The 14,335-nt window shown below is 41.8% G+C and overlaps 1 protein-coding gene across 1 annotated transcript in view; it reads left to right on the plus strand.

The window, feature by feature from the left end:
- Window positions 1-12,363, plus strand: part of AFF3 (AF4/FMR2 family, member 3) — a gene marked incomplete at its 5' end in the record, with an annotated part of 35,317 nt that extends 22,954 nt beyond the window's left edge. The window contains 6 exons of the mRNA XM_009574864.1: window positions 1,035-1,171; window positions 3,166-3,237; window positions 5,651-5,744; window positions 9,886-9,935; window positions 10,075-10,289; window positions 11,640-12,363. Of these exons, the coding sequence (XP_009573159.1) occupies window positions 1,035-1,171; window positions 3,166-3,237; window positions 5,651-5,744; window positions 9,886-9,935; window positions 10,075-10,289; window positions 11,640-11,761 (690 nt within the window). The remainder of the gene's footprint in view (window positions 1-1,034; window positions 1,172-3,165; window positions 3,238-5,650; window positions 5,745-9,885; window positions 9,936-10,074; window positions 10,290-11,639) is intronic.
- Window positions 12,364-14,335: the final 1,972 nt, after the last annotated feature.

The raw sequence follows: 14,335 nt of genomic DNA on the forward strand, positions 1-14,335 counted from the left end.
AAAAGTTTGTGAAGTTCTCTGGTATGATCGCAATGGGAGTCATATAAGAACCTAAAATAGATTGAAGCCAGTGTGCCATTCCAAAGTTACTATTTAAAATCTTTATCCCTTGGAAAAGAATAAGGTCCATTAACCTTTCACTGTGTGCATCAGATTTCAACCAAATGCATCCAGTCCATTAATGGGCTTTATGTACCGCAGGAGTTCTGACTGAAGGAAAGAGAAGTCAGGACAGAGAGGTATTAGTATGATTCATCTCTATCCACATCAAAAATGAAATTCTGAGAGCAGGTAAGTGGTATGTAAGTGTACACATATGAACATTATGTGCACATTTGCATATACACCGTTGTTGAGGACATATATGTATGTATATCTGTATAAGTACACACAGAGAGTCAAAGAAGTACTGAAAATAGGAGAAGAAACGGGGCAAGGAAGCAGGATGGCAGGAGAAGCTGAGGGAGCAGCTGAAAGAGGAGGAGGATATAGGAAGCAAATTCCTGACAAGAGGAGAGTGTGGTCAAGCAAGTGCTGAAAATGGTAGGGATAAAGAAGACATGAGAACAGAGATGAGCCTTTGAATAAGAGAGTTAGTAGTCAAAGTATTATTTCTGATTCTCTTAGTTCATGATAATCATTACCTTTCTTTGTCGAGTGATGAAAAACTACATTTGCAAACATATGTGAAACTCTTTTTAATGAAAGCTGGAACAAAAGGCCTGATGAGTCTGTGGAATTTCCAGCACTGGAAGAGCTTTGACAAAGATGTGTCAGGAATGTCCTAGAGTTGATCCTTCTTTGGACACAAGAGTGTGGACCAAATAACATTTTTCAGTTCTACTTTCTGTATCTTATGGTTTTCACTGATGCACAGGGTTTGATGGGTTTTAGCTTTCTTGTAGGAAAATTTGTGAAACTGAAGATATACCACCTTGCATCAAGTTTACAACTGATGCTGAGAAAATCCCATCGAATGTAACCGTATCTTGATGATTACACTATTTCTCTGTGTCCTTATTTTTTCCCTCTAGGTGGAAAAGTTTGGAAAGGCACTGAATTATGCAGAAGCAGCACTATCGTTTATTGAGTGTGGAAATGCAATGGAACAAGGCCCAATGGAATCTAAATCCCCTTATACAATGTATTCAGAAACAGTTGAACTCATCAGGTAGGGAGGAGATGACCTCAGGGGTTACTCTGTTCATGCAAACATGCTCATCTACATTATCACATAATACCCTAGATACAGTAAAAGGGGAGAAGTGAAGTCCTCCCAAGTGCCTGGTCAGTCATATGTAATATGTATGTCTTATCTGTGATTTCTATGGAAATTGTATCAGGAAACTGTGTAGAATGCAAAAAACCTCCAAAGCTTTTCATATTACTTGAGTTGAAATTACTTCAAGAGTTTCATGGTATAAGTCCTGCGCTACTCAAAAGGGACAAATAATAATACATAATACCGAAACATTCTCAGGGAGCGGTAGTTTGCGAAATGTTGCAACGTGTTTAAGACTGCAGTTTAATGGTTATCTGAATGAAGATGTGAACAGTGATAGAAAAATGGACGCTCAAGGTCCATTTGGTGTGTATGCTGCTACTGTAGCCAGTGGAGTCCCAAAAGCAGTCCAGCTCACACTAAAGCAGGCCCCTACATTTAGTCCCTTTCATGGCTCTCCAAACAGGACACTCTAGAATTCAGTCCCACCTTCAGTCCCTATGAAGAAAGTCTATCTCTTAAGTCCTTTCCTCCTTTATAGTTGGTACTAATAGTTAACGTTGTTGACAGTGACGGTAGAGAACACAAAGGTCAAAATCATCCCAGCAGCTGAGTGACTCTCTCCACAAGAGAGCGAGCCCAGCCACACTAGCAGAGAAAGCTGCACTGTCAGCGGCCATGGCATCATTCCTCAGGACAGTCAACCACACAGACTCAGTTCATAGGAAGTAAAACGTTTTAATTTTTAATCATAATTCATAATGCAGCAAAGCTTCTAAAACAATTGCATTCTTTTAGACTTAGTGTTGATGCAATGATTTTCTTACGTATTAACAATTCCATTGGCATTTTATTCCACTTAGGGCTGTCTTCTCATGCATTTCAGTGGATTGAGACCAGCTTTCTAACTGGAAGGTTATTAAACAAAATCATATATTTTTTTCAGTAAGAGAATAGTACATCCCATCTCTGCAACTCTTCCCTTCTTTTTTCAAAAGGCAGAAAGCTCTTTATTTGTCTGCCCTGTCTTTTCTCATGATAGTAAATATATGGTCCTAACTCTGGAAATGAATTTTGCTTGCAGATCCAAAGCTTTCAATAATGTGTGTAGCTGTGGTTGTGTTGTAGTGTGAATTGCTGTTGGTCTCACTTGCTGCAGCTCAGAAAAATAAGTGGTTTACTAGGTATGCCTGTTGAAACAAAACGTTCATACCAAGTCTTTACACAGGTATCAGGATTAAAGTTTGAAAGCAAAGATAAGAAAAAATACAAGCAGCTAATTACGGGAACAGGTATTTTTCTGGAAGCGAGCCCAGAAGTGTTGTGTATTGTCCTAACCTTGTCCATTGTTCAGGTATTCAGCTGGAAGCTGAGATTTCCAGAAACTAATTTGTGATTGCATAGCACATACACTCTTGAAACAGCAGTGCTACCTCTGTGGATGTTTAATATTTATAGAATTTGAATGTAATGTCATATGAGCAAAAATAGCTCTGAGCCACATGTTCCCCCTCTGCTGTGCTCTGCTTGGAGGAGCAAATCTGGGTAGACACGCTCAGAACTGGCAGGGTGAGGGCAGCACCAGCTTCAAGGCAGGCTGTCTGCCTTCAAAGGCTGTGAAAACCTTTCTGCATGAACTCTGTGTAACTGGGTCTCCACAGCAGCGGAGGTTATTTTGGTAGGACAGCATCACCTCGCCAGCTAGGCTCCCCTCTGGACTGACGGATGTTCAAGGGAGTTACTGCTGTTTAAAGAGTGCAGGGAGGCACTGCTAGTAGCAAAATAGCTCAGAAACACAACCAGAAAAAGCACATGTATGTCTAGTAACTTGAGCAAATATGTTTAAAGGGGCAGATCAAATGACATCGGCCAGCGTAGCTCTCTGATGAGTAACATAAAGCTGTCTCAGTTAACTCACATTGGCTTTTTTCCTTTTGCTTAAGGTATGCAGTGAGACTAAAAACCCACTCAGGCGCCAGCGCCACGCCAGAAGACAAACAGCTGGCAGCATTATGGTTAGTAGATCAAGATTTCCTCAAAAGGCTTCTTTTCTGCAGTGAGCCAGTTCTTGAAAATCAGATGCTGGACGCAGCCAGATAGGATTATGTTGTCTGTTGAAATTAAGAGAATACTTTCTGCTCCGGGAAGGTCCAGCCCTTGTATCACTGTACCAGGTCTGCATTCTGTCTCTCTAAATAAGCAATTTATACTTATTGACTGTGACAGGTCAGCTATGGTACGTCAGCGTAATTAATTTTTAAATGCCTGATGGTTTGTTGTTTTTATGAGTGATGTACTTTTGTACCAATAGGTTGGTAATTTTGTGGCTGGTATTTTAGGCTCAATAATCATAAATTATATTTACATTGGATGAAGGGAGATACAGGGATGTGATAATTAAGCCTCTTGGATTACCTCCTAAATTGAGATTTCTAGATGTATATGCACGCACCTTAGATTCTATAGGATGGTTGCTGATTGCTAGTAAAATACTAAAACATTATTAAAATCAAATTTTAATTTAATATCTATGTAATAATACATAAAATACCTATTACATGGTTACTGATTCTCAGTAAGTGGACATTTACAATCAGCAAGTGTGTTTTTAACATCTATTAACCATCTGTTAAAAATCCAAATTAAATGCATCTTTAGCCTCCATAAATAAGGAGTCCTAATTAATCATTTGTATAAAAAAGAACAAAATATTCAGAGATGCAATTTTTTTTTTAAACGCCCTTTCTTTGTCACCGGTTTGCTGTGCCTTCGCGAGGAGCACGGAATGCGTCCGTGGCAATTGCTTTAAAAAGGCTTAGGTGGGAAAACGACTAAAGAACGGTTAAAAAAAAAATAAAGCCATGTTACGAAGGGTTGCTGAGAGCTGCCGGAGCGCTTCGGTGTGCTCGGAGCCGCATCCAAATTCACGGAGCTGCTGCATCTGTTTCAGCAGAAAGGTCAGCGCGAGGGAAAGCAGACGGTGCCTTCTCTGGGCGATGAATAGCAACCCTAACTCACCGTCTGCCAGCCAGCAGATGAGCTGACACCATTTGCATATGCGCCGTACCTGTGAAGGTGACAGAGTGAGAGTGATGGTGACTGCGAGGCCACCGCATCCCCTGGCTGCTCCCCGCGCCCGCCGGGCGGGCTGCCAGAGGCAGCCGGCGCACCCGGCTCCGCTTCTCCTAAGGAGAGACTGTCCTCCAGCGGCCAAAGGCAGAAATTCACCTTCTGCCTTCAGGACGGGAGGCAGCCGGGCTGAGAAATCCCTGGCCGGGATTTTTTTCGAGAGCAGTTCGCTAATTCGAGGGGTTTGCTGAGGTTTGGGCAGCTCCTGGGCGCGGGGAGATGGGGGAGCGCTCTGCACTTCCAAACTCACGGCACCTTCTGGTGCTTCAGGTTGGCCCCGAGGCTAAATACTGCTTTTAAAAATAAGGCCTCCACTGCCAAAGGAAAAGCAAAATACACCAGATTTTTGCTTCGAGAGCTGTGTTACTGAGGGGCAATCCCACGCTTGCCGATGAAAAAGCTTGCTGGGAAAAGGTGGTGGCGATTCTTGATTTGGAAAATAGACCAGTTAACCTAAAGCCAATAGCGAAGAAAAGAGTTTGTGTGTCCTGAATGCTGATTATCAGTTACTGTGATGTATACTTATAGTTAGTAGCTATTACTCTCATTTAATTACATAGCATTAAAGGTGTGCATCTCTCTGCAGGCTAACAAGGAGCACAGAGTCAGACAGTTCCAGTACAGCACGTTGAGTTTTTCAGCCCACTGCTGGTTTCCTCTGGGGAACAAATCAGGCAGGTGGCCTAGAAATAGCCTCCAGGCTCCAACACAATCTCCGTTCTGGTATTCCACAGAGGAGCTTGGCCAGTGAAATCTGGGCAGGTCCAAGGTTTCCCTATTTCCCAGCTATCTCCAGCTGCTGGAAGAGACCACTGGGTGTACACAAAATATACCCAGGATGACTCTAGTTCATTATACAGGCTCCAGGCTGTTGTAATAAAGTCCCAGGATAAGATACCCAAACAGGCTGCCTTTGCATTTACAACAAGAAATACAAAAAAATGCCTATGTTGGGTTCCAGGCCTGTAATAACCTTTTCACAGGAGAGGCCTTTGGTCAAGTGTGCAGACTTCGAGTCAGAGTCAAGGCCTAGGAACCCAACCTTGCAAACCTTTCTGAGTATGTTTTGTCTAGTACCTCGCTGGTAGCATTCGTCAGTGTGACCTGTCCTGGCTGTAATACCTAGCATTGCACATGAATCCATGGCAATGTGTGAAGTACTGTAAACAAATGGTGATAATAACAGTAAGCAAGGTGCTGTCAGCCTTCCACTGCATGTTAGATTGAGAATTTAAGATAACTAATTGGGATTACTGTTCAGGGGGCATGCTTTACCTTCTGCTCTCCCTTTTGTTCTAGTTACCGCTGCCTGGCCCTTCTGTACTGGAGGATGTTTCGACTCAAGAGAGACCATGCGGTCAAGTATTCGAAAGCGCTTATTGAGTATTTCAAGGTGCATTCTTTATGACATGTTTTTAGATCAGCATGTCATTATAGGAAATACAGCATCTTACTGAACAGTAGCTGTGCTGGGCTTCCGCTGTGAAGTCAGTAGAGTTTTACCATAGACTTCCATGGCAACACTTGATCTCTAGTCAGTTCTAGAGTTGAGTCAGTTCTGTCTTCACGAAGGCCCCTCTTTGCAAAATACACACCGTGTCCCTTCATGAAGAATGAGAATTTTATAGTACTAACAAACAGGTATTTTCAGATTATTCTTGGTCAAGTGTCTAGTGCTATGCAGCTCTGTTGTGAATAGGTTTTGCAGATTTTGCTCTTAGAATCCCCTCCAGGATTACACTTTCCACTAGACTACCTGTGAGTTGAGGACTTTGATCTAGATCAGTCCTCAGCTGCAGGGCTCCCAGTTAGCAGCATCGATAGGTAGGACAGTGCAGTGGGACACGTTCTTACCCAAGGAACTGGCAAACAGCCCATGCTGACTTCGGTGGGAGTTGTACAAAAGCATCAGAAGGCAACCAAACCGCCTGCCATGTCCTTGACACAGCACTGCTGGCTTCCCCTTCCTGCTTCGCTTTGCCTGCTACTGCTTCTGTTTTCCAGTCTCTAGCAGGTCCAAGCCCTGGTTATTTTGAAAAGGACAAGAAGTCATTCAAAGTATTTTAATGTATTTTATTTTGACAGGCAACCTTGCTCCGGAAAGTACCTCAGGAACAAAACCTTTCAGGTGGAGCTCACCTAGCAGTCAGTTCACCCAGCATTTCATCTCCAAACACAAAACTAGCCTTCATCTTACTAATTAAAAAAATAATATGTACATAGAAGTACATATGTACAAGCTTTACAAAGTACAAGCTTTAAGACAAACTCTTTTGGGGGACCTGAACAGCCATTTGTCTTTGAACACAGGGCTCATCTGCCGGGGTTTTTTTGCAGAGGGAGGTACCTTGAAATGAAAAACATCCATCCTTTGACATTTTGTTAATAAAAAAATTCAAATACAAGCACGAATGCTCATGACCATATTCTGAACACATGAAGACAATGAAGGAAAATGACAGATCCATTGTTGTCAAACTGAAATTGAAGTCACTGAAATTGCTTCTAAAAATTTAGCAATATATAATTCAACACGTTATGTTTCTCTAACAATGACTTGATTTGAGGGGAAAGAAATATGCGCCTATTACAGCACTTTATTTTTCTTTACCAGTTCAGAGAATACCTGCATTAAGAACAGGCTGGTCAGGCTCTCAACCATGTAAAATATCTCCTACTAGCAGACAGAAACTGTTTCACAGCAAACATAAAATGGACTTATACTCTGCTATAGCCAAGATGAGCTTGTTTTTTGCAGAGCTCCTGCTGATATGATAGTGCAGTTTCACATTAGAAAGTATTCTCACCTTTGAAAGTAAAAATGGAAAAAAAATCCATTTGCTATAATTTTCAGTGGAAAACAAGCCAATTCTCCACTCATTTCATATTTGGTATCTAAAAGCTTTCAAAACCAAGTGACGTGAAATGCTGACTGCATTAAGAACTTCCACATATATTATCAATCAAAGAAAGATTTTAAACCTTGTCACACACATTTGCAGGGAAAATTAGACACACTTTTCTTTTAGAAAAGAAAAAATGATTATTTAAATCTCCTTTTAAGTATTTTCTTTCGATTATAAAGAAAATTAATGCAGCAGAGAACTAAAAAGAAGTCACAGATATTCAGGGGCCAGACACATTTGAGAGCATAAAGAAACCATGAGAATGGGTAGCAGTAAGCAAAGTGGGATAAGAGATGGTCCCTTACAACATTACATTCTTTAGAATCCTTACTCCCACATTTCTGGTGCAGAACTAAGAGGAGGCTGGAGTAATATACCTAAAACACGAGAAAAAAGGTGTGGGAAATTGTACAGTAAGGCAGAGGCTGGTTACATTTACAGCGGAAGCATCCTTGACTCCACTTCGGTTTTTGTATTTTCCTGCCTCCAACTCTGTAAGTAAATAACATGTACTCAGTTTCCATTACACTAGAAAGATGAAGGCCAGTAGTTCTGAGACAGTCAGAAGAGAAAAAAAAAAAAAAGAAACTATTCTGTAAGAGGAGCAAATGCCGAGGATTCCCAGGTTGGTTCTATTTAGGATAGTAAATGAGAACTTTTCATTTTTTATCTTTCACACCTTAGCCCTTCCTGCCAAAAAAAAAAGAAAACCCATTGAAGGAAGAATCCCCTGCGGAACACTCCAAAGCTTATTTTTCATACCACTTACCTGGGATGTAGAAGGCCGAGTGTCAAAATGCAGGAAGAATGCCAGGGCACCCACAGCACTGATGTGATCACTGCTAAAATACAGCCAGTGTTGGTGTGCGCATGAAAGATGTGGGAACACAAAAGGCAGTTCAGACACAGTCAAAACTGAGAAAACAAACTTTTTGAAGAGAGGCTCAGGAGATGCGTCCAGCTTACTTCAGAACAGGTTAAAAGAGGATGGGATCATTGTGTATATGGAAACAGAGCTGATAATACCAGGTGACATGCACTGGACTGGCACTGGACCAACAAAATCCAAAAGCTAGCACTGAAGTTAAGAAAATCCAGTCTTGAAAACTCTGAAACAGAATCTGTTTTCCTAACTGGGAGGCCTGCTAAATCTTAGACACAGGACGCAGGAGAACAAGGAGGATAAATAGTGTCATAGGGTTTCTATATGACTAGCTATCCTTTTTAAGTAAAATAAAATAAAATATATTTAAAAAGTAATTTAGCTTCTGGTGAAAGTTCCATGATTGGTGGAAAAGGGAAATTGCAGATTGAGTGTCCTGGGTGATTATTCCTGGCTCTGAAATCCATGAAGCTCTGAAGCCCCTTGTTTATCATTTTTTCCTTCCTAAGCCACGGGAGACCACGAGTTTTTGTGCTGCTGGTAACGCTTGTAACTCCTGCAGCTTGCAACATCTGCAGCCTTGCATTTAAACAATATCCGTAAACAGATCTTGAGCCGCAGGACTTCACTTGGTCTCTCGTGGTTGTCAAGAAGGGAGGGTTGTTCTCCAGCACACAGTCATCTGGATGTATGGTTTCAGGGAAGGGTGCGAAGAGGTCACTTTCCTCTGAAGAATTAGAAACTGGCCGTTGCTGAATATGAGGCTGAGGATGGGATGGACCAGAAAAGTTTTGTTTCTTAGACTTCTGGTTTTTACATCCTTCTTTCTTGCAGGCCCAGGATTAAATTAGTCACTGCATTTGGGAGAGGGGAGGAGTTTTTCCACAGGTCAAATGGGCAGCAACCTGCCAGTAAATTCCCACCAGATCTTGTAGATTAAGTACTAGAATCATTTTAGCTATTCAATTTCCATTATTGCAGACACCTGAATTTCTCCTAATCCGTAAACGTAGTGCTTGTACGAGGTAGCTTCTCCTCAAGCAATGGAATTCTTTAGCCTAAGCACAATATACCAGTGAGAGTCTTAATGACTAAAGGTATACAAGAGATCACACTAAATGATCTAATGTCTCCTTCGGCGGGGCGGGGGGGTCTGGGGAACCCTTCAGCTAGAAAAACCACCAGTCTACAAGGGCAGCCTCTCTGGCCCTGTGAATGCTGTCGTATTCAGACGAAAGGGAACAGCTCCAAGAGGCAATCATGAGAGAGATTCTTGAGCCTGGTGGTTAAAACACCCACCTGAGCTGAGGAAGCCTCAGATTCACATCCCTGAGGTCAGCCAGGCTGAGCAGACTTGCGCAGTCTCGCAGGTCCTAGGAGAATGACGTTAGCCTTTGGGGGCAGGAGAATGGGAGGAAATCCTTCTGGTATTCTCTATCACAAGAAATTCCAGCCTAAACCTCACAGAGTACTGGCAGCACTTTCTTCTGAACTCCCAGGATTTCTGTGAAAAGTTTCTGTTTCCAACCAACGCCCATCCCAGTGTGTTTAATAGACTGTGATTTGAGTCTGTGCTGCAGCACTGCTTCATCACAACACCAGACTAGGCTGAGTGGGTTTATTGCATCATGAGACTATCTGCACTTTTTTTTCTGTACATTTCTTTACTTTTATACTGTTTAATGTTTTTCATTTCATAGTCTTATATAAATTATATGCATTGTGAATTATTTTTTCCTTTACAGAATTCATCAAAAGCTGCCCAGAACCCATCACCTTGGGGTGCCAGTGGGAAGTAAGTTCACAGGCCGCACAGAAACTTACATCAGATTGGCAGTCAGAAATTATATTTTCTTACCTGCAGTATGTTCTGTTACTCTCATGTTTTTAATCACAACACCCTTTTAAGTAACTGCATTAATATCTGTTTCCAGGAGCACAGGAACTCCATCACCCATGTCCCCTAGCCCTTCTCCAGTCAGCTCTGTAGGATCCCAGGGGAGCACAGGGGCCCCTTCCCCATCTCCTATCATCAACATCCCGCAGCGCATTCATCAGATGGCCGCCAACCACGTCAGCATCACCAACAGCATCCTGCACAGCTATGACTACTGGGAGATGGCTGACAACCTGGCCAAGGAAAACAGAGGTGAGTGAGTCAAGGCACTGGACTATTCTAGAAGACTGACACATGATTTTGATCAGGAAAATAACTATTTTGATAGGAATCCTGTCTGCAAAGTAGGACTGCAGAGGTGTTTTTTTCTTCAGTCTGCTCCTAATCTGTTCCAAAACGGCCCAAAAAGGCAATTTTGATAACTGTCTCGCTCAGAAGCATCTAATTTTTTTCTTTATTTGGCTGGTCAGGACTGGTGACAGACAGGTCACAGACATAGCTGTGGGTAGCATTCACTGCCATCTGTGTCATTCTGGAGAGAAAGGTTTTTGGGAGGCAAGGCAGCTTCCTGCTCCCCAAAGTCGTGGAGCTGGATGGGATGCGTTTAGCCTGACCACATCAAAAAGCAGGAGCGCACTTCCTTTCTGCAGAAGGAATGAACGGCCCCAAGCCTTCTCCCCTTCCGAGCAGACACAGATGGGAACAAGGTGCCTCGCTCCCCCTTCAGAGCAAACTTCTCTCAGCTGAGCTGGTTTCCCTGAGCATGTGCCTCAGCATCTGACTTGATGATAAAGTATTCCTTGGCTTTCAGGCTGATTTATATATTTAAGGCAGGGGCATGGGCAGGATTCAAATCCAAATGAGGACACTGAAGTGTAGGTGTGTATATGTGAGTTGGGGGGCTAATCTCCCATTACAGTTGAAGGAGCTTTGCTCCATACAAACAGCAGAGTTCAGAGAGCTGTTCAGTTCACCCTGAAGGGGACGCAGGAATACAATTCAGTTGCCTAACCATAGCTGCCAAATGCCATTTGAGGTATCCTACCTACACTGCCACTCCAGAAGCCTCCTGTACGTCCTGTGTTAGATCTGCAAGTCCGGGCTGTATGTATCAACTGCCTGAGGGCATCTCAAATGGGCACTACATGCCTCTAAATAGGCAACTGAATTTAGTCTTTAGTGGCTAGTTAGCCAGATTGCTCTTTAGGCTGTGATGACCATGTTGTACAGGCCTCTATTTGTCTGTCACAGTAGCTTAGATATCTAGCATATATATACTCACATATATGAGTAGACTTTTTGATTTAGTTGTCCTTATTCTCAGAATAAATCTTGCCCAGCATCTGTTTGCTTTATCAAGATTCAATGGAAATTAATGAAAAGCAAAGTCGAACTGTTTTGTTCGTTGAAAAGAAATTGTTGTGCATCAGCCTGTAACACCATGAACCACAGGGCTTTAAAATTAATCTCACCAGCACTAAACTTTCATTCCCATGAAATGTTCAGCTTGACTCAATTTGCAAGAGAATAAAATCTATTAAAGGGTGACAAGTAGCAAATAGAGCTTCACTTTTCTGATGCCAAATCTTTTTTGCCTTGTAGATTTTTTTAACGACTTGGATGCGTTGATGGGACCTATCACCTTGCACAGCAGTATGGAGCATTTAGTTCAGTACACTCAACAAGGACTTCACTGGGTGCGGAACAGCGCTCACTTGTCATAATGACTGTGTGCCATTCACATGGACAGTATAACTTTCATGGATAATTCAGTTATTCTGGACACTGTGCTACAGAAATAGTCAACCACAGCATTGATCCAAACAGAGGTGAATATTTCTTCAATATTGAGCAAAATTTTTCTGAATGTAGACATGTATGTGTGCATATGTACAATATACAATGATGTCTCTTCAGAATGAATTGTTCTGTACCACTCTCCAAACATTTTCATACACTAGAAATACTGGAAAGAACTGATCTTAATGCATGAAACATACCCTTTCTGTTCTTGTGCTGAAAAACTCAGAAACCAAAATCTCGTCAGTTGATTGAACCAAGTGCAATAAGCACAGATCCCTATTCAGGAAAGATCTCAACAGATTGTTAACTTTAAGCTTGTACTGAAATCCCATTGACTTCAGCAGAGCTTAAGTACATACACAAGGGCTTTCCTGAACTGGAATGAATGAGGGCAAATCATAGACAAGGAGAACTTTTACTGCGAGCATGGACACGTCACAGAAGTTTCAATGTTAACGTGCCATCTCCCTGTTACTTCCCCACTGGGGCACACAGAGGAGTTGTGTAGTCCGCATTAAGTTGGAGAAAGACAGCATTCCTTCATGTGCAATAAGTTTCAACAAATTGCATGCATTTCCTTATCTCCTGTCTTTTTAAATAACTTTACCTCTTGTTCAGCTCCTCACCAACAGTATAACCTACAGTATCAAGCAAAAAGCCTGAAAACAGATATGCTGATAGCAAGAACTTAAAAGAGATGGTGGAAAATTGCATTCTGTTACTGACAGTAAACAGATAAATGAAAAAATATGGCAAACTGCAATCCACTTAGAAGAGAAAATGTGTTAATTTCAGCTGCGTACACACAGAGAGACAGAGAGATATCTATACCAGTTGTTGGCTTTGCATGGGAAGGCTTCATCGCACAGATTTTGACTTTCGTATCTTTTTCATCTAGCAAAAGCTTGCAGCATTTTCTTCTAGGCTGTATGGGAGCATTACATGCAATTTCCTTTATCTGGGAAGCTGAGTTTACTGTTCATCAGGCTAAGAACTGTTTCCTATCATAATCCTCTCACTCTTCATGCATAATCCTCAGCTAGGCTTTAACGTTTCTTGATTTATGGGATGTTTTCAGTTCCTGTTGACAGGCTGTGTTTTTTGTGCCAGAAGAATTAATCCCACAATAACTGGAGTTTAATTTGGGTCAGCTGAGGTCAAGGCCAGTTCATATCAACTGTGCTTGCATTCAATGCATTTTTGTTCATTTTCGGTGTTTTTTACACATTTAGTTTTCTATTTTTGTATTGGAAATAAAATTTTTTTGCAGTCAGATTTGCAGCCCTTACTCAAGTCAGCAGCTCTGGTGACTTCAATGGACTGTTTTTGTCTGAGTCACTGACTGGACCCTTTGATTGTTGTTTTCTAGTCTAATTTATATATTAAGGAAATGTGAGTGCAAAAGACTCTTCCAATAGAAGATACAAGTAGAAGTAGCCACTGATATTGATGGTTGGTTGATTGGTCCTTGCTGCCTTTTTTTTTCCTCCCCCATTTTTGAAAAGCTGCATTTTGAAAAGAAGATACCAAACAATGCAGCACGTTTTCTCTGCAAAACGTCTTTGGTAACACAGTCTGTATTTACCCTGTGGTAAAGAGCGGGCTTGAGAGCACGCTGAGCCCCACGTACCTGCATTTTTTTGTCGAGGCTGCTTGCCATAACTCCACCTCAGACTCACCCTGTTCTTTGAAGCAGCTCAGCGGGGTAGCTCAGCCCCAAGCCATCCTGGGCCAATATTTATGTGCCCACTGGTGCTCAGATACTTCCCCCCCAGGAGAAGTCCTGAGCTCCGGCTGCAGTCACCTCTTAGCACGGACTTGAGTGTTATAGTTTGGCTGGCTTTAAGAGTGAACACGGACCTGCATTTAAATGACAAAATACACATCCCCCGAGTCCTCCCGTCACTCTTAACTCTGGCTGTTACCCACCCCAGAAGGAACACAATTTGTTTGGTCACAAGTATGGTGGAGAACTTGATCGGTGCCTTTCTGTTTATTACTTGTTTGATCTCCAGCTGTGGAAGTCTGTCGTGATTTACTAGACTAGTAGCAACGGATTCTGTCAGCTGCTTCAATACCATATGAAGGTACTGTGGGATTTGTCCTCAGATCAGGAAAGTGAAATTCCAATTAGATTAGCTTCTGTTTTCTTTGACGGTGCCTATGATGTTTATCTTCAGATAATTTGGGGGGGTTGGGTGCCCTTACTGCTATTTAATGTTAAGAAATTTTAGAAGTGACATATATTACTTGCCTTAAATGGAGTTTAGTTTTATTGCACATGTGGCATTTGAGTTTCAAGTATGGAACTTGGAAGCATGTTTATTTTACTAAGATCGGGATATTTTTCTTAATCATGATGAACTCTTTGTACGGATGTAATATGTCAAGAAACTTCAAAGAAATGCAAGAATTAACGCTATCCTGTTGTAACATTTCCAAGTACTAAGGATCTCTTGTAGATGATTGTTCTTTCTTGTTCATTGTTCTTATAT

Source organism: Fulmarus glacialis, unplaced genomic scaffold (assembly GCF_000690835.1).
Source record: "Fulmarus glacialis isolate BGI_N327 unplaced genomic scaffold, ASM69083v1 scaffold15630, whole genome shotgun sequence".
Taxonomy (NCBI): domain Eukaryota; kingdom Metazoa; phylum Chordata; class Aves; order Procellariiformes; family Procellariidae; genus Fulmarus; species Fulmarus glacialis.